Here is an 18,711-nt window from a genome sequence, read left to right on the forward strand (position 1 = left end):
AATATCCGTGAAGTAAACTCTCTTCAGTGTTGCCTTGGTAACATTCCAAAAATTTTCGTGAACCTTGTTAAGTTGTTTGTGGATTTCACCGTAGTAGGGACTTGCAAAACAGAGTTTCGTCTCAAAGCGTGTTAATCAAGTGGGCAACGGCATCATTGCTGCCTAGCCAGTTAGCAACAACCTTCTTCTTAACCAGCAATTTCACATCTTCATCGGTGTTGATAAGTTGATCAAGCAGGGAAATATAATTGCAGATTTGAGCCTCAAAAGGATAAAGACACTGCTCCAACGCCATGACATTCCTTATTAGGCACTCTGTGAAGTCTGTCACCTCAAATGTAGGGACCTCCAATATGTTACCCTTTTCATTAAACTTTATGTCAGTTAAGAACCTGTTACTACATGGCACAAAGTCCACCCCTGCTCTGTCTAGTTCCTTTGCACTATGGCGACAGTTGGCATGTTCAGAACTAGGAACATAATTACTTGGACGCATGAACTGCCTGACCAAATCAGTGAAATGTTTGATGTCCTTGAAGCGTTGCATTTCGTCGGATTCGAACGAATCAGCAATGAAGACAAGGGATTTGGATGTTGTTACTTTTCCATACGAGTAGTAATAATAACTGAAGAATTCGCAGGTCATCTTCATAATGAAATGGTGGCGTTCACTTTCACTTTGGCTTTTGGATAGATAAGGAGGGATGTTATTCAAATTCTGCGGCTGGTTTTCGAGGATGAAGTCGAATAGTTCGGTGAAAACAAAATATGGTAGCTGATTTTCCAGCATTATCAAGTCCAGTTTTATACTTGTCTTCAGCCATGGTGTTCTCAATATATAGTCAGTTATATCCTCTGGCTTCTTATCGTGAAGCCGATTTTCGAAGTTTCTCAAGAAGAGCTCGAAGATGAAGCAGGAGTCTCGCAAAATCACCTCCAAGAAGTGGTTCATGTCCTTCACATGATCAAAGGTCCCCGCATAGATATTCCGGATGCGTTGTCGGCGATTGGTTACTTCTCCGGTGAAATCTCTGATAATATCCTTCTCCCTAATATGTTTACAGAAGTCCCTTTCCCAGAATTTGTGGTAATATTTGGTTTTGTGGTTTTCCATGACATTGAGTGTTGGTTTTCCATGGTGAAAAGGGCCTATGGATATCAGTTTGGGAGTGTAAGCTGCTTCGTTTACCTGTCGAAGCTTCCTTGGAACCCTCTGGATCCAACATGTTTTTTTCAAGTCAGGTTCCAACTCCTCTGGAATGTCAATTATTATACAAGGCTTTATCTCTCCCATGTCTGTAGACATGCATAAAACGAATTGAAAATATTTTATCAATTTAGTATAGGCAGAGTAAATAATTTGAACCTATATATGTTTTCAATTTTTCAGGAAATTGGCTCAGTTAGAATTTGATGCGTTAGGAAAAAAAGTGAAATGAAAATTGAACCATATGACTCTGGTTCCTTCAATTTTTCTGTTAGGTCTGTCACCTAATTCCTAGTATATATCCAACCACAGTTAAATAACCATTTTGGTTCACCACGATTGTACCAAAAGCGGCCATCTAAGATTCCTGCAACTAAAACATTAAAATTTCTTCTCTCAATTTTATAAGGGGATTTTACACGAATAATTTTGCATTAATTATGCAACATTTATGGTTGACCAAAAAACTAAATATACATTATGTTTTTTTTTTTTAAATAAAAATGTATCATTTATGGTTAAAAGAGAAATTTAGTATTAATTTTCTTCAGCATTAATTATGTATCAATTAGTATTGCTAAAATAGAGGAATTTAAGATTAGAAACAGTACAAACTTTAAAGTTTTGTTCGACATTATTAACTTTCTATATAAACAAAGCAAATTTGGTGCAAATCGAGGCAAAATGGTATATATCTTAGTTTTTCTTCCTAAAATAATAAAGTATTAATCCATTTATGGAAACCATGTCGGAAACTATTGCTATTTAAAAAAATAAAAATAAAATTAAAAAAATTAAAAAGAAAAGCAGATAGAAATTTATGGCACAAACATGATAAGACAACTAACCGACGTTGGATAATAAACTGGCAGAGTCCCTTTGCAGAGTCCTACCACAAGTCGAGTGTGATGAAGTGGTGACGAGAATGGAAAGTTAATTATACAGAGACGAAAAGGTAAAAGACAGGCACACAACAACTTTCAAGGTAAGGAGAAATTATTTACTACGCAGGCATACCACCATGCTAGTAACCCCAACCAATAGAATCACACATTGGATTGACAATCAACATAATTTAACATTTGTCTACAAATATGTATATATATTTTTTTGGCAATAAAAAAAGATGCCTTCTGCTGATCTAATAGCCTTCGTTATAGCCATCAGGCCGAAATACTGTAACATAGGAATTGATGATGAGATTATCCTAAACAATAATAGAATTTATCAAAATTTAAATTTAAATTTTAAAATTCATAAATATGAAGATAAATCGGTTTATTTTCTTTAAGTTACCATCTTCAATGATCTACAAATATATATATATATATATATATTGCAGTTTGCCTTGTCCCACTTTGTAAGAAAATTTCTTTTATTTTTTTAATAAATAATAATGTTTGCTTAAAATTTTAATTTAATGGATTAGATGAGAAAGAAAAAAAAAATTTAGCTTCAAATATAACATTAGAATTACATGACTTAGCTAGCTACTTTTGATCAAACTTGATAGGCATAATAAATTACATTCCAACAATTTAAGTCTTTAAAATTAAATGATAATTTAATATAATATCAAAGTTTTAAATTTCAAAAATTTAAGTTCAAGTCACTAACATTACCAACAATGACTTACCAATAAGAAAAATATTGAGAAAGCATGACATACATATATTTTGTAATCAGAGCTACCATTTAAAAAGCCTAGATCATAACTACTTCTCAAAATGTGCTATTTAGCCTTAAAAAATTAGTTTTCCATACCTTCTAAATATTACGTGTTTCTCCATATCAAAATTTAAGGGAAAAAAAAAAATTACATATATAAGGAAACACTTATAATTCCTTGCTGTGCCTTGTTGATGAATTTTCTTAAGAGGATCATCTTCCTCTCTTTTGACCAAAGAAAAAAAGAAAAGAAAAGAAAGCTGCCTCCTATGTTGTTTGCTGATTTATCGATTCAGGAGGATGATGTCCTGTACTTTGTGTAAATCAGGTGATTCTTCAAATTGACATGTAATATGAGGGATCGGCACTTCGTTGCTGTGCCAACAACCTTACCTTTGTTGATGTTGTAGTAGCTTTTTTCTTTTTTCTTTTTAATTGCCAACCGGTGATCACGGTGGCCCATCAATTTTTGTTTGTTTAAGTTTGTTTATGTTATTATTTTTTATAATTTGCTTTTTAAAAGTTAATATTTATAATTATTTCTTTGCCACTGGCTATCTTCGAAGGACTCTTTTTTCCATAGACTTAACGCAATATATCGAGTTACAATAGTTAGACAAAGAATGCCATTACCACAACCCCAAAAAAAAATAATAAATAAAACAAAATAATAATAATAATAGATAAAGAATGCCAAAAAGAAAAAAAAGTGCTGACTCCAAATAAATAACATCATCAAAAACAAATATATATATATATATATATATAAACTACTACTACTTCATATTCTAAAATGTGCAGGGACTTTGTGACTTTAAGTCCTTTTCAATTTTCTGTGTTTCCCTTTTGTTTTTGTTTTTGTTTTTTTTTTTTTATGGGTAAAAATCAGTTCTTCTTTTTTTGGAATTAATAAAAGAAATTAATCAGATGTTAATAAAAAATAAAAAAAAAAAGTTATTCGATTGTCATTAATTAGAACATCTACAATAGTTACATGGATTACAAAGTGGGGTGAAGAATGAAAAATATTCTTTAACAAGCATAAAAAAATATTTTTTTTTTCGATAAGCATAAAATTGGAAGGATTTATTGTCTATATGACATAGATGTTTATATTCAATAGTTTTATATAATATTGATGTGTATACATATATATTATTTATTTAGTTTTTTTTTGGTTGTTTTAAATTATATATTTTTGATAATAATTGTTTTTATTATTGATATGGATTGTTTTTAATTTATTTGTTTAGTTATACCATTATATAGATCTTCTAAAAATAGATGGTGGCCATCATTTTATTTATTTTTTGCTACAATAATTTAAGAGAGTTTGGTGAAATCATTATTATATTAAATATCAGTTGGCACGAAAAAAATGATGGTCATATATATATATATATATATATATTTTCTCTTAAACGAAAAAAAGCTTGTCACAGATGCTTTCGTATTATATGTGAATTTGAAGGATCACCTGGTTTGCGCAAAGACGGACATCGCCCTCCTCAACAGACACATGAGCGAACACGACAGAAGGCATCTTTTTAAATTTTTCTTATTTATTTATTATTTTTTTGGTCAAAAGAGATGAGGCAGCTCCTCTAAAGAAAATTCATCAAGAATGAGACAGGGATCGCACGTCCTTGCTCTGCCGGCAACGTTACCATTGCTTTTTTTTAATTGACAACTGGTTATTATGGGTTGGCTATGGACTGTTTCCCTTCATTTTTTTTTTCTATTTTAAAATTTGCCCTGTAAAAGTTAACATTTACACTTTTTTTATTGAATTTTTTCATTTATATTATATATATATATATACATATATATTTATATTTTAATGTGCAACAATGAATAATGTTATATTTATCAAAATTTTAATAAATAATAACAATGTGGTTAATAAATTATTTATTTAGAAATATCGATTAAACTTAAGTCTATATTACTGTCCTCACAACTTTTTAACCCACCAAAAAAAAAAAAAAAGTCAAATTATTCTCACTATTGGATACATACTTTATTTTATCATGAACCTTCATATATCGTACAACTCAAGTAACATAAAATAAATGAATAAATAAAATTTGTTGAATAGAAAAAAATTAATGTAAAATTTGGTTTAAAAAAGTTACTTTAATTAAGATTTAGATTTCTTGTACTAATGCTCCTGAAATTTTCATGATTACTTTAGTCCTTAATTTTATTTTTTTTTTAACATGCAATTTTAGTTGGAATGCTTAAGTACAGTGTATTTTTAATTAGCTGTTAAAAGACTTATTTTTATTTTTTTGCTTATAAATAGTTCAAATTTATTTGCTTTACTTTGCACCTATTTGCTATTGCCTATAATCTAGTATTTGGTTATTTATTTATTTTTTCTTTTGAGAAATATTTAGTCATTAATTAAAGTGCAAACGAAAATTACATCTTAACTGTTAATTAAATGTACATTGTTTTTAAGAATTAGGAAAATATAACTGCACAGCTAATCAAGTTATGTGGTATTAATGTTTAAAGAAATGAAATAAAGTCCTAAATAATTTAGAAGAAATTAAAGTCATCAATAAATATTTTTACCTATAGGCGTCCAAAGACTGGACTGACCAAGTGTGTTTCTTCTTTTACAATATGTGAAAAATGGGGAATACGCAATTTGCCATGTGGCAATAGGGGAAATTCATGGTAGTTGGTTATGGTAATTTACTTTAAGAGGAACAATACAAAAATGAGTAAAATAAAAACTTGCATTTACATTTGCAAGGTCAATATGGTGATCAGATCGATCTTTTTTTTTTTTCTTTTTTTTTTTTTGGTTTGCGTGATATAACTTATATTATTATATGTTATCCAAAAAAGAGTCTTAATCTCTTTGTTCTACATCATTTCATTAATCTGTTTATTTTTATTAAGGGGAATTTGGCCCAATACCCCCATAGGACCGAGCTTCATGAATTTTGCCCCCTCAATTCATTTCTTTTTTGATCTACCCCTCCAATCTTTTAAAATCCCAAAATACCCTTATGTGTTTTTTTTTTTTTATATGTTTTTTTCTTTCCTTTCTTCGACTTTTCCCCTCCATCTCTTTATCCATAACCAGACCTTAGGAGCCCTCTGTTTCCTTTCATGAATCGGCCGGATTGTAAGCGTGGAGACTGCGCGTTTTGAAGGAGATGGTGAAGAGGCGACTCAGAGAGAAAACTGCAGGATTTTAGAGAGCCCTAGGAGCAGAAGCAGAAGCAACAGGTAGGCAACAGCTCTAATTTTGATTTTCTGTTAGTGGTGTTGGGAAATTTTTTTTTTTTGGGAGAAATTGTGAAAGTTGTGTTCTGGTTTTTTTTTTTTTTTAAATAACGGTGGTGGTAGGCATTTCTTGCTGAGAGATATGTATGATGATATGATGCTGGATGGAGTACAGCCAAGTAGGGATACATTCCATTCTATCATCAGTTAGTGGAAAGGTGCTTTCATGTTTGTTATCATGGACTTTCATTCTTTCTGGAATTTTCCGTTTGGTTGATTTTGTTTTGTTGCAGGTGGATAAGCAAAATGCTCATTTCTTTGGTGTTACGATCAACGAGCAACAAGCCGAGTGTGGTATTGTAGAAAGAGTTACTTCAAATGCACAAAGCAAATTTAAGGTATGTATATTTCATATTTTTGCATTTAAATTGTTTATATACCATGTTTGATGACTATGAACTCTCTCTCTCTCTCTCTCTCTGCATCCGCATTTTCTTTTGTGTTGCTGGTGTGACATTAAATTTATAATCTAATTGCTTTATTTTCCAGTTACTTTATTTCGAGCAAGATGTGAATGGCGGTTATGGTTTGGCCCTACAGGTACCATATCTTCTTTCCTATTGTGTCTCCAATCCATTTTCCATTTTATAGTGCATATGGTTTTTGCATTCTGAAAGCTGTCATGGTTGTTTAAAAATTTGAAGCATAGATGGAGTCAACAGTGCCAATGATCATATACAATTGGTAGAAATGTTTTGTAATAATCTTGTCATGTTAAACTTTCTGCTGTTATATCCTTCAATTTCTAAGTACTATGCGTCTCTAATTTATTTTCAAAGCATAAAATTGTGGCTGTGAAATTGTGATTTTGAATATCACACATGGGTAGAACTTAAAATTAGTAACCTACCTGTGAATGTGACAATGATGCTCAACTTCTCTTTTCAAGTGAATGTCATTGCATTGTTTCAAGTGGTCAAGTGGTATTGGTGTGGCATTTCAATGTATTTCTGTTCAGTCCTCTGACCTCATTCCCAAGGGCTTTCTTACTTGCAATTTGACTACAATCCTTTAAACAATTGACTTATATAATTGTACTATGATTTTATGTAGCATGCTTCTTTTTATTTTACTTTGGTTCAGCAAATCTTTACCTTTAGTCAATAATTTTGTCATATGGAAATGCTTTTTTTCCCCCCACCCCTCATCAAGCCATCTAAATTTCAATATATATCATTGACACACAAAAATCATGACAGTCAATTGCCTATTTAATTAAAATTCATTTAGCAGAATCTCTTCCTATGCACATGCATTTGACATTAGTGTGGTCTCTTTACAGATGGATAATTGATCCTCCTCTGGAGGTCAATGTACCATCAAAACGCACACCATGGCCTGATGCCCCTCCTGAACTCCCTACCAATGAAAATGTAGTGTTGGGCATCCAAGAGCATGCTGTAAAGCATCCTACAAAGACCCGCACATCTAGATCAAAGAGACGAAGCAAGAGAAAGCATGACACAAGAACGGTGGACACACAGGTTGCTTCAAAGCATTCTGAACAAATTTGAAAATCTTAGCACGAAGATGGCTAGAGATGCATGCTGCTGTGTGAATTTTAGGCATCATTCTTCAGCATCATAAAAAAATTTGAATTGCAAAGGCTTATTAGCACAGAGGCAGATGGCCTAACCTGGTATATGTGAAAAGAATCCTTCACGCTGGGCCAGTTGATAACAGGCATTGGAGTTTGAATTTTCACTTAATTTTTCACAAATTTTTTCTTTCTTTTATATATTTTTGTTTGGGATATCAGGATTCTGGTTCAGCATGAGGTATGTCAGCAAAGTCTTGCCGTGTCTGCTACCTTGTAGGACTTTGTATCCAATATGTTTCGAATCTTATACATAATCTTGGAACATAGGAATTATAGAGTTGTGTTCAGCTGGATTTTTGTAGAAAAAAAGATACCAAAATGTAATAAACAAAAAAGAAAAAAAAAAAGGAAACTTCCATATTTGTGAAAGGATCCAATTTCTTCCATATTCAGATTTTGTTTTCAGTTTTTGTACATGATTCTCTTGTCAATAACTGTTCACCATCGGTAATTCCCGAGGAAATCTTCGGTAAACTACAAATACCCTCTGGAAAAATTACCGACAGTTTCGTCGGTAATTCCCGATGGTGTACAGTACGGCATATTTTGCCAATTTTTTGGACCCCACAAGGCCCCTAATGTGTGTTGAATGAAAAAACATGCAAAACATGGATTCTATAATTGTACTAAGGAGAGAAAATCATAAAATTTCATAAAAGTGTATCAAAGTTTGCAAAAAATAAGTATACTGTTCACCCTCGGTAATTCCCGACGAAATCGTCGGGAAACTACGAATGCCCTCTGGAAAAATTACCGACAGTTTCGTCGGTAATTTCCCGAGTATGTACAGTACGTATTGTTTTACCAATTTTTTTTTACCTCACAAGGCCCCTAAGGTGTGTTGAATGAAAAAACATGCAAAACATGGATTCTATAATTGTACTAAGGAGAGAAAATCAAAAAATTTCATAAAAGTGTATCAAAGTTTGCAAAAAATTGATGACTGTTCACCATCGGGAAATTACCGACAAAACCGTCGGGAAACTACAAATGCCCCCTGGAAAAATTAATGACAGTTTCGTCGGTAATTTCCCGAGGATGTACAGTACGTATTGTTTTGCCAATTTTTTTTACCCCACAAGGCCCCTAAGGTGTGTTGAATGAAAAAGCATGCAAAACATGGATTCTATAATTGTACTAAGGAGAGAAAATCAAAAAATTTCATAAAAGTGTATCAAAGTTTGCAAAAAATAAGCTAACTGTTCACCCTTGGGAAATTACCGACGAAACTGTCGGGAAACTACAAATGCCCCCTGGAAAAATTACCGACAGTTTCGTCGGTAATTTCCCAAGGATGTACAGTACGTATTGTTTTGCCAATTGTTTTTACCCCACAAGGCCCCTAAGGTGTGTTGAATGAAAAAGCATGCAAAACATGGATTCTATAATTGTACTAAGGAGAGAAAATCAAAAAATTTCATAAAAGTGTATCAAAGTTTGCAAAAAATAAGCTAACTGTTCACCCTCGGGAAATTACCGACGAAACTGTCGGGAAACTACAAATGCCCCCTGGAAAAATTACCGACAGTTTCGTCGGTAATTTCCCGAGTATGTACAGTACGTATTGTTTTACCAATTTTTTTTTACCTCACAAGGCCCCTAAGGTGTGTTGAATGAAAAAACATGCAAAACATGGATTCTATAATTGTACTAAGGAGAGAAAATCAAAAAATTTCATAAAAGTGTATCAAAGTTTGCAAAAAATTGATGACTGTTCACCATCGGGAAATTACCGACAAAACCGTCGGGAAACTACAAATGCCCCCTGGAAAAATTAATGACAGTTTCGTCGGTAATTTCCCGAGGATGTACAGTACGTATTGTTTTGCCAATTTTTTTTACCCCACAAGGCCCCTAAGGTGTGTTGAATGAAAAAGCATGCAAAACATGGATTCTATAATTGTACTAAGGAGAGAAAATCAAAAAATTTCATAAAAGTGTATCAAAGTTTGCAAAAAATAAGCTAACTGTTCACCCTCGGGAAATTACCGATGAAACTGTCGGGAAACTACAAATGCCCCTTGGAAAAATTACCGACAGTTTCATCGGTAATTTTCCGAGGATGTACAGTACGTATTGTTTTGCCAATTGTTTTTACCCCACAAGGCCCCTAAGGTGTGTTGAATGAAAAAACATGCTAAACATGGATTCTATAATTGTACTAAGGAGAGAAAATCAAAAAATTTCATAAAAGTGTATCAAAGTTTGCAAAAAATAAGCTAACTGTTCACCCTCGGGAAATTACCGACGAAACTGTCGGGAAACTACAAATGCCCCCTGGAAAAATTACCGACAGTTTCGCCGGTAATTTCCCGATGATGTACAGTACGTATTGTTTTGCCAATTTTTTGGACCCCACAAGGCCCCTAAAGTGTGTTGAATGAAAAAACATGCAAAACATGGATTCTATAATTGTACTAAGGAGAGAAAATCAAAAAATTTCATAAAAGTGTATCAAAGTTTGCAAAAAATTGATGACTGTTCACCCTCGGGAAATTATCGACGAAACTGTCGGGAAACTACAAATGCCCTCTGGAAAAATTGTAATTGCTGAATTACAATATGTAATTTAATAATACTGAAGCACTAAAGTAAAGTATACTAAGTTGTCTAAATGATACCTGATGCTTTTGTTGGTCAATAACAGAACTAAACATCTTCCTTAACGCTGCCATCTCTTTATTTAATTCATCAACTTTTGCCTCCAAGCAAGCAAGCTAATCAATATCAATATCCAAAACATAAGTCAACATATATTAGTACAACATATGAAATATAAATTTGCGTGCAAGTAACAATTGCATACCCTGAAATTAGAATCTGGAGGGCCACTAGAATGCTCCCCAGCTTTGGACGCATCTTTAGCTCTAACATCTTTAGCGCCAACTATTGGTGCTACAATTGGAGGTGACGTGTATCATCACCCAATATCAACCTGATTGCGATGGCTGTTACCATTATCTTCTGCTTTGTGATAATTTTACAAGGTAAAGATACCTCTGCTTATTGGGGTTATGTCTCTTGTTTTAGGGTAACTTTACAAGGTGAAGATAACTGTATTGGTATATTTGTTTTCTAACTTTCAGGTATCTTGGGTTCTCGTGTATGATGTGATGCAGTTTCCTGTGTTCATCTTCAAAATTGTAAAACCATATGGATTCATGTACGATTTGCCCATCGATCTTTTTCCTTTATTTTTGTTGTATTTTTTTATAATTACTCCAGTGGGCAATATGAATTCATCTTTCGATCAGGCTGTATGGGGAACCAATCTCATACATATTGTCACCACACGTAGCACTGGCAGGCATGAATTAGCAACCAAATGTTCTGTCATCCTTTTGTGTATCTGTTCATGAGTATGACCTGTTTCAAGTACTTTTGTGTATCTGTTCATGAGTATGACCTGTTTCAAGTACTTTCTCCTATGTTTTTTGTTCGCAAGCTTGAGAATAGTTTTCATGTTATAATCTTTGTGACTACACGATACATTGTAATAGGCTTTTTATGAATTCGGGAACTTGCTCCAGATGTGATTGCAGTGTAAACGAACTACAAACCAGGGAGCAATGTAGTGGTTTTCGATGGCATGAAGCAAGTTTTGTACCCATAACAACCCATCTGGACCTTGCTCCTCTCTACCCACGTATGTTTTCTCTATATCGGTCGAGTTCTCATATAAACTGTCTGCAGCTATTGCTAACATGGATTTTGTGAGTTCTAACCAGAAGTTACCTTATGTTTTATCTTATAGGTACCTCTATTGGGTCCATTGTAGAATTTGTATACATCAGAAGATATGATGAGAATGTTGAAGTGCCTAAGACTCCAAGCATGTACATCAGTTGTCACTGGCATTATGGCAGTCTTTAAAACCAATTGTGTATTCAGTCAACTCCATTCAATTGGAGTTTTGAGGCCGATTAAGTTTGAAGATACTATGCCTATGTTGCTTCTTAGTTTACTATATGATTTTCGCTTTTATTTTATAGATGAAAGCAACTTGTTTGGCTTTGAGCATGATAAGGAGCTCTGAATTCTTCCATTTATCTTAGACATAAGGTCTCGAGTTCGACTACCATTTAGATGAGTATTATGTTTCGAGACACAAACAGAGAGAGCTGAATTTGGCTTACAGAACAGAGTACCAAGTTTGAGGTTGTAACGAGTTTTTAAAGAGCTATTTCTTCATGTAGCAGAAACAGCAGAATACAATAACGGAGAATTCTATTGCATAGTCTATGCCTCTGCTACTACTGTAAACATTATTGCTGGATGAATATTCATTACTAATTCAACTTCTTACTTGTTTTTTAAACTAAGTTGAACTAATTAAAACTCATTTATCCTATTATTTGGTTATCCGGGATAAAGTTGACAATTAAACAAATTAATTTGAACCAGAAGGATATCAAAATAATTCGAAACTTCACAATGATAATGGGCTTATCAAGGCATTGTGAACGTTGAACACCAGATGACATCAAATTCTGCATGTTTCCTACATCACTCTGCAATGACATCTTTACTAAGAAACAAAAGTAAAACCTGCATAGTTCCACCTGTAATGTGACATTTGATACATTCTCAATAACCAAGCTAGTCCTAAACTAGTTAGGATTTCATTGGTACCGCTCGAGGCCTCCATAGTCCCAGCCTATACTTGTGGGCATGTGTCAATATCAGCTTCCTCTGAAAAACAAAAATCATATTCAGATATAAGTAATCTAATCTCTTCAAACCATCAAATGAAGCTAAGTCCCAAAGAACTTAATCCTAAAGAAAACCGCAACTTTCATTACGCCTTTCACCAACAAATTTAACAAGTAGCAGAACAAAAAATATATGCACTACTTTTAACTCTTTCTTCTTAGATAGAGAAATGAAGAAGAAGACAAGGCCTACAGTATTTCAGAAGCAAAAGTCAGTACAACAAGACAAGAAAATATTACATCACTTAGGGAAGAAGCCTAAACTCATTTGAGTCAGTATTTAGAAAGTTTATATCATTACCAAATATAAAGCAACACATACTCCGGCACTGCATTTCAATTTTGGTAAACATTTTCGTTAAATAACATCTTTTCTTTCTACCAGTATGATATAAATGACAGCTCTCAAAGCAATTCTGCATGCTGTCTTCCTGAAACATTTTCACTTTTGCCCAGTAAAACAAAAATATTTGCAACCATTGGAACAGAACAAAGAACAAAACTCCAGAACTAAGGTGATTTCAAGTTGCAGTACCATTGCCAAACTAAAAGATAAATTAACCATTCCCGGATAGTCAGAGTTTCCTTTAAGCATCCCTAAACTTTCTTCGTTAGAAGAGTTTAAGAAACCATAAACATAAATTAATCACCCTACTTTTCATGAAATCTTTCACTTAGATTTAAGCAAGCAATCTATAACCAAATTTTCTGATCTGCAATACTATCAGATGTATTGATGGATATACTGAAAGAATTATAATATACCCAAAAGGCAGAGGGCTTCAAGTATGTGCATATATAGTAGATAAAGATTTAGGAAATACCTGTTTGCAAGGGATGCCAAGTTTCTTCAGCCTGAGCGTCCGAGTGACAAGCAGTTTCTGGAAGTCGCCCACCTCGGTTTCAAGCTTAGCCGCATGGGATTCCACCCCTTTGCCTATTCCATTTAAAAATTCTGGAATTCCAACTTTCACTGCAACAAAAGCAACAACTTTAGATCTCCTACTGACTATAACACTTTCACAGTAATCTAATCTAATTCTAACAAATTTTATTTCATATAAACTTTCATGCTCAAGTACATCACTCATCAGGAAGCATGAATCTTGCTCACTTGAGCCAACATAAAACATGATTTGTAGGATTAATTCCCAGTCACTAAAAGTAAAATCACCAAAACAGAGAACATCAAATTCTGCTTTTCTTCATCTTTATCAGTCATTTAGCAACCAGACAAGAGTGAACACGGTTTTTCAATGCTATAATAACGTTGAAACAAAAACCATGTTTCTTTTTCCAACTTAAAGAGTTATTCAGCATTCAATAATCAGCTTGGTATAGATAAGTTTCTCAAATAATGATAAATAAATTATAAACCAATATTTCCTTTTCCTTTATTCCCCATCTTTCTCACCAACCAAACAATGCGGGAAACTAAGCATAATCAACCTTATTCATCATTTTTTCCTCTATGTTTCCTATCTGTGAATCTATTAACTTCAATACCAGCCAAGTTTCTCACTCTGTAAATCCTGGATTTACACATAAAATTCAATTTTACCCATTTCGATTCTAACTCAGCAGCCAAAAACAGCTACTTGGATCTCTCTTTCTATCGACAATTTTTTTACAAAGTTCAAATCACAAAATTCACAAGAACCCAGAAAAATTTTCTTCTTTATCAATTCTCTTTTCTTGCTCTGGGAACCGAACAGAAAGTAAGAAAATCTTTTTATGGGTTACTAAACCCAGGACAAAAAAATCACTAACCTGCATAAGGGGATGGCTTGGAGAAGAATCTAGCGAACCCAGTTGGTGAAAGGGGTTGAGAAATTGGGCTCCCCTTGAAGAGCATTTGCCTCCATGCCATCTTCTTCAATCTTCAACTTTCTCTGCGCTAGATCACACAGTACCGCGCCGGCGGCTGACTGAAAAGCCGCGATCTCCACAAAATGGTCTCGATGATACGGCCTCTGGTTCTCACGCCATGGGTTTTTGCGCTCACCAAGTGGTTTTTTTTTATATTTTAAAATAAATAAAAGGATATGTAAGTAATTGTTTTTTGTTTGAGGGTTATAAGGGATATTAAGGGGTAGATCAAAAAAGAAATGAATTGAGGGGGCAAAATTCATGAAGCTCGATCCTATGGGGGTATTGGGCCAAATTCCCCTTTTATTAACGGGTTGTTAATAAGGCCCGTTTGTTATTGGAGTCCAGGCCCATTTGTTACTAAAGTCCGTCTTTTGTTTGTGGTTTGTTTTTCTTAGATACATAATATGCGTTGATTTTTAGTTTCGGTTTTTATCTTTTACTATGTCTAAATGTTGTTAGCTGTTGCTAAAGTTTATTAGGCATTTAAGTTAGTTATAAAGTTAATATATATATATATAATTGAATATAATTTTAAATTGTATTGGCATTTAATATTTTTTATTTTCATTTTTTTTCAGTTCTTATTTGTTTAATATGTTTAACAAAACGATAACTATCCTTAAATAACATTTTATATGAGCTAATTATATACTATTAAATAGAGAAAAATAAAAAGTAATCATACTATCAAATGACACCTCCTTTTCTATTTCGCTTTTATTTATTTTTTTTTTGAAAACAAAAAATGTTTTTATGTGTTCGTAAAAAGTTGGAAATGGAAGTTGTTATTTTTTTTTTTTTTTGCGTTTTTTCTTTTATTTTTATTTTTTATTTGGAGGCTGCATACAGGAACTTGAGGCAGAGATGCTATCGGTAGGAAAGAAAAGTTAGTGTGGCCATGTGTTCTTAATTTTTTCTTTTTTTGTTTCTGCATGCCACCTTCGTTCTACACCAGATTGTTTTTCCCCCTAAAAATACAATTTTTAGATTCTTAAAATTTTATCTTTTAGTTTCATTTTTATTTTGTTGTTTTATAATTCAATATCTTTCTACTCACATACTGTTTATTTTCTTTTAAAATGATTATATAAGTTATATTTATAAAACCGACTTCCTAAAACAGACTTTTTTTTTTGGGGTAAATGTTTTGGGTAAAAATTTTGGTTTCTAAAACTGACTTAGAAATAAAATTAGCAGTATCTGACAATAGCAGTGTAAACTCGTTATATATTTGGTGAACTCCCAAGTCCCAAGCCAACAAGACACTTACACAAGATTGCGAGGTGGTTTGTATTTTACATATTTATCCCTTCCAAACTCGATGACGGTAGCGGTAATGTGGTATGAAAAAACAATAGCTAGAGAGATAACAAAATAAAGCACATGAATAATGATTGAGAATTTTTAATACCGTTTTGGCACTATAAGACACTTAGTCGATACTCATAGAGTTGAATTTTTGTTAAGGGGGCGCAGTGTATAATGTTCGTCATTTATCCTACTCGGTTAGGTTGGCAAAAAAGGAGATGGAAAATTTCAAGATATTAAATTGGCAAATGTTATTTAATTAGAAGACATATCCTTGATGCTTACAATGACCGAAACAACTAAGAACAATGGTACTAAAAAAAATGCCACGATACTTAGAAATACTACCCCAAAATTACACACTTTTAAGGGTTCGCTATTCTGTTCTATCTGTAATAGTATACAGTTAAAATTGATTTTTTTTTTTTTTTTTTGGGGATAGTGAGGGTGAGGGGATTTCAATTTAAATCATTACACTGAAAAAATAGTAGCTTTTATTGTGCCCCCAAGAATGAAAAATGGCACTTTTTAAATCTCATTGCAGTTGCCATAAATTACCAAACAAAACGCTTGATTGCCTCTGGATTGTAGAGTGATTAAATGTCGGGATGGAATTTTTTTTTTTTTCACCTTAAATCATATAAACTTATTATCAGCCACTTTCTGTAAGCTTGTAGGGAAAAATAGTAATATTTTAATTTTTAACATATAGATTTCAAATCCCTTATTAGTATAATTAAGTTTTCTAAAAATTATTTTCAATTTCACATATGTGGCTCTTTTCTTTAACTTGAATTAAAAATAAATTAAAAAATTTACACTTTTCTTTTCAGTGAATATTCAATCAACCCTTTCTTTTTTCCCCAAGCCTTTTATATGATGCAAATTGAAAATAAAAAACAATTATTAGCGAAAATATGCTCATGCTTGATTGCTTTATTTATTTATATAATTTATTTTGGGTTCAAGAACATAAATAGTAATAATTGCAAGATCAACAAAACTTGACACGTACATCTGGACAAAATTAAAAAGAAATAAAAACAGTCGACTTAGTAAGGAACCACACTTGATATTTTAGGTAGGTAGCTAATTGACATATTTTCCCTCATACAAAGAAGAGATTCTTGATGGTAGAATAGGTAGAGAAGAGGGAGAACACAAGGAAAACAAGCCCTACGACAGTGGAACTGCCAGTCCAAATATCCTTGAAGTAAACCCTCTTGAGAGTTGACCTGGCAACATTCAATTTTTTGTTGTGATGCTTGTTAAGTTTGTCGCAGATATCAGTATAGAGGAAACGCGGGGTCACAATTTGGTCGCAGAGTTTGTTAACCAAGGCAGCCACGTCCCTGTTACTGCCAAGCCAGTTCTCAATGATTCCCTTGTCAATCAGAAAAACCACATCTTCAACGGTGTCGATGAGTTGATCCAGCAGAAAAATATAATTGCAGATACGAGGCTTATCTGGATAAACAAACTGCTCCAACGCCATGATGTTTCTGAAAATGCAGTCGGTGTTGTTATCTACCTTCAATTGAGGGATTTTCAATTCCAAACAATTAATCCCACAGCACCCATTTAACCAACAGCAACCGCGGCCATTCCACCAACAGCGATCGCGGCAATTCCACCAGCAGCACTTATCATCGTCCTTAACATCAGGCCAAATCTTTATGTGAGTTAAATATGTAGCATCTTTAGGACGCCCAAACGCCACCCCCGCATCATCCAGTTGCTTTGCAGAATAGAGACAGCGGGTCAAACCATAAGAACTCTTGGGAAACTCTTCTGTTTTGTCATCAGTGAGATGTTTGATAGGTTTCATTTCGCTCACCAATTGTTTCTTTTCCTCCTCGGAGTACTCGGAGAAAGGTTTATTTTTGGAATTCTCCTCGGTGCAAGATTTTCGATAACTGTAATAATCATTGAAGAATTCACAGGTAATTAGTATTAAGAAATCGACAAGTTGATCACCTTCATTATTCTTTAGCTCTGGTGGACAATCAGGGATATTATTAATATTTATCGACGGATGATTGAAGATGAAGTTGAACAGTCGAGTGAGAACAAAAAAGGGAAGTTGATTTTCCAGCAATATCAAGTCCTGTTCTATAGATGCCTTAACCCATGGACTTAATATGTATTCCCCTGAATATTTCTCGTCTTCTTTATTATCTTCTTCATCGGGAGGTGAAAATGGATTTTCGTGGTTTCTAAGGAAGAGCTCAAGGATGAAGCAGGCATCTCGTAAAATATTTTTCGGGTCCTCCCAGTACTTTTTCGAGTCCCTTCTGTACTTTTTCTTATTCTCAGGCTCAAAGGTCTCTTCTTTATAGCTACGCTCGGCTTTTTCCACAAGTTTCCCATCTTCTTTCGTGTTCGTGATCTCGTGGATTAAATCCTCCTCGTTAATATGATTACAGATGGACCGTCTCAGGAATTTTTCCATGTACTTGGCTTTATAATGTTCCATGGCCTTTAAGTTTGATACGCCATGGTGAAAAGGCCCAATTGAAACTAGTTGGGGAGTGTAAGCTGCTGGACGTATCTTCCGGAGCTTATTGGGAACCTTGTAGATGATCCAATCACTCGGATCTTCCCCGTTAGCTTCCGATTCCTCAGGCCTAAATGTAACAGAGGGCACCGCTCTACACCTACCTTGCAGCGCTGCACGCAGATCTTTGTCAATGTGATGTTCCGGTTCCAATATCTCTGGACTCTTCATGATGGGAAGCCTATCAGGGGACACCCTTGCACGTTCCAATTCCTCTGGATTAATGTCGATTGTTATCTGCTTATCAGGGAAGTCTTTTAAAACCTTCTCTTCTTCCATATTTCCCTTTCCCCAGCTTCAACAAGTCCATAAATGACAAAACAAGCAACGTAAATTAATTAGGGGATACCTTACGCTAGATATATGAAGGTAGAGCTTTATTTTATGGACCAACAAAAAAAATTACAGTTATTATTTATTTATTTATTTTTATAAAGATGATCTATTGTTCATGATTCCTTAAAATTGGAAAAATATAAGATGA

At 33.6% G+C, this 18,711-nt stretch overlaps 3 protein-coding genes and 1 long non-coding RNA gene across 5 annotated transcripts; 1 reads left to right on the top strand and 3 right to left on the bottom strand.

The window, feature by feature from the left end:
* Positions 1 to 121: 121 nt before the first annotated feature.
* Positions 122 to 1,294, bottom strand: LOC107433457 (UPF0481 protein At3g47200-like). Its single transcript, XM_060818674.1, has one exon. It carries the CDS (start codon positions 1,292 to 1,294, stop codon positions 122 to 124), a length of 1,173 nt encoding a protein of 390 aa, XP_060674657.1.
* Positions 1,295 to 5,788: 4,494 nt separating this feature from the next.
* LOC132804531 (uncharacterized) lies at positions 5,789 to 8,105 on the top strand. 2 transcript variants are annotated; one of them, XR_009639719.1, is made up of 5 exons: positions 5,789 to 6,121; positions 6,242 to 6,336; positions 6,412 to 6,516; positions 6,668 to 6,718; positions 7,461 to 8,105. It is a non-coding gene; the product is annotated as an uncharacterized LOC132804531 (long non-coding RNA). The 2 variants fall into 2 exon arrangements; XR_009639720.1 differs by lacking the exon at positions 6,242 to 6,336 and having other exon boundaries at positions 7,461 to 8,103.
* A 4,082-nt stretch (positions 8,106 to 12,187) lies between these two features.
* LOC112491543 (uncharacterized) lies at positions 12,188 to 14,509 on the bottom strand. Its single transcript, XM_048470907.2, has 3 exons — positions 14,261 to 14,509; positions 13,315 to 13,463; positions 12,188 to 12,470 (listed from the first exon to the last, which is right to left on the bottom strand). Exons 1-3 carry the CDS (start codon positions 14,358 to 14,360, stop codon positions 12,393 to 12,395), a joined length of 327 nt encoding a protein of 108 aa, XP_048326864.1. The 5' UTR covers positions 14,361 to 14,509; the 3' UTR covers positions 12,188 to 12,392.
* Positions 14,510 to 16,778: 2,269 nt separating this feature from the next.
* Positions 16,779 to 18,506, bottom strand: LOC107422646 (uncharacterized). The gene has a single exon (XM_016032121.4). The coding sequence runs from the start codon at positions 18,504 to 18,506 to the stop codon at positions 16,779 to 16,781; it is 1,728 nt and encodes a 575-aa protein (XP_015887607.4).
* Between the last annotated feature and the right edge of the window lie 205 nt (positions 18,507 to 18,711).

This window comes from Ziziphus jujuba, chromosome 7, assembly GCF_031755915.1.
Source record: "Ziziphus jujuba cultivar Dongzao chromosome 7, ASM3175591v1".
Taxonomy (NCBI): Eukaryota; Viridiplantae; Streptophyta; class Magnoliopsida; order Rosales; family Rhamnaceae; genus Ziziphus; species Ziziphus jujuba.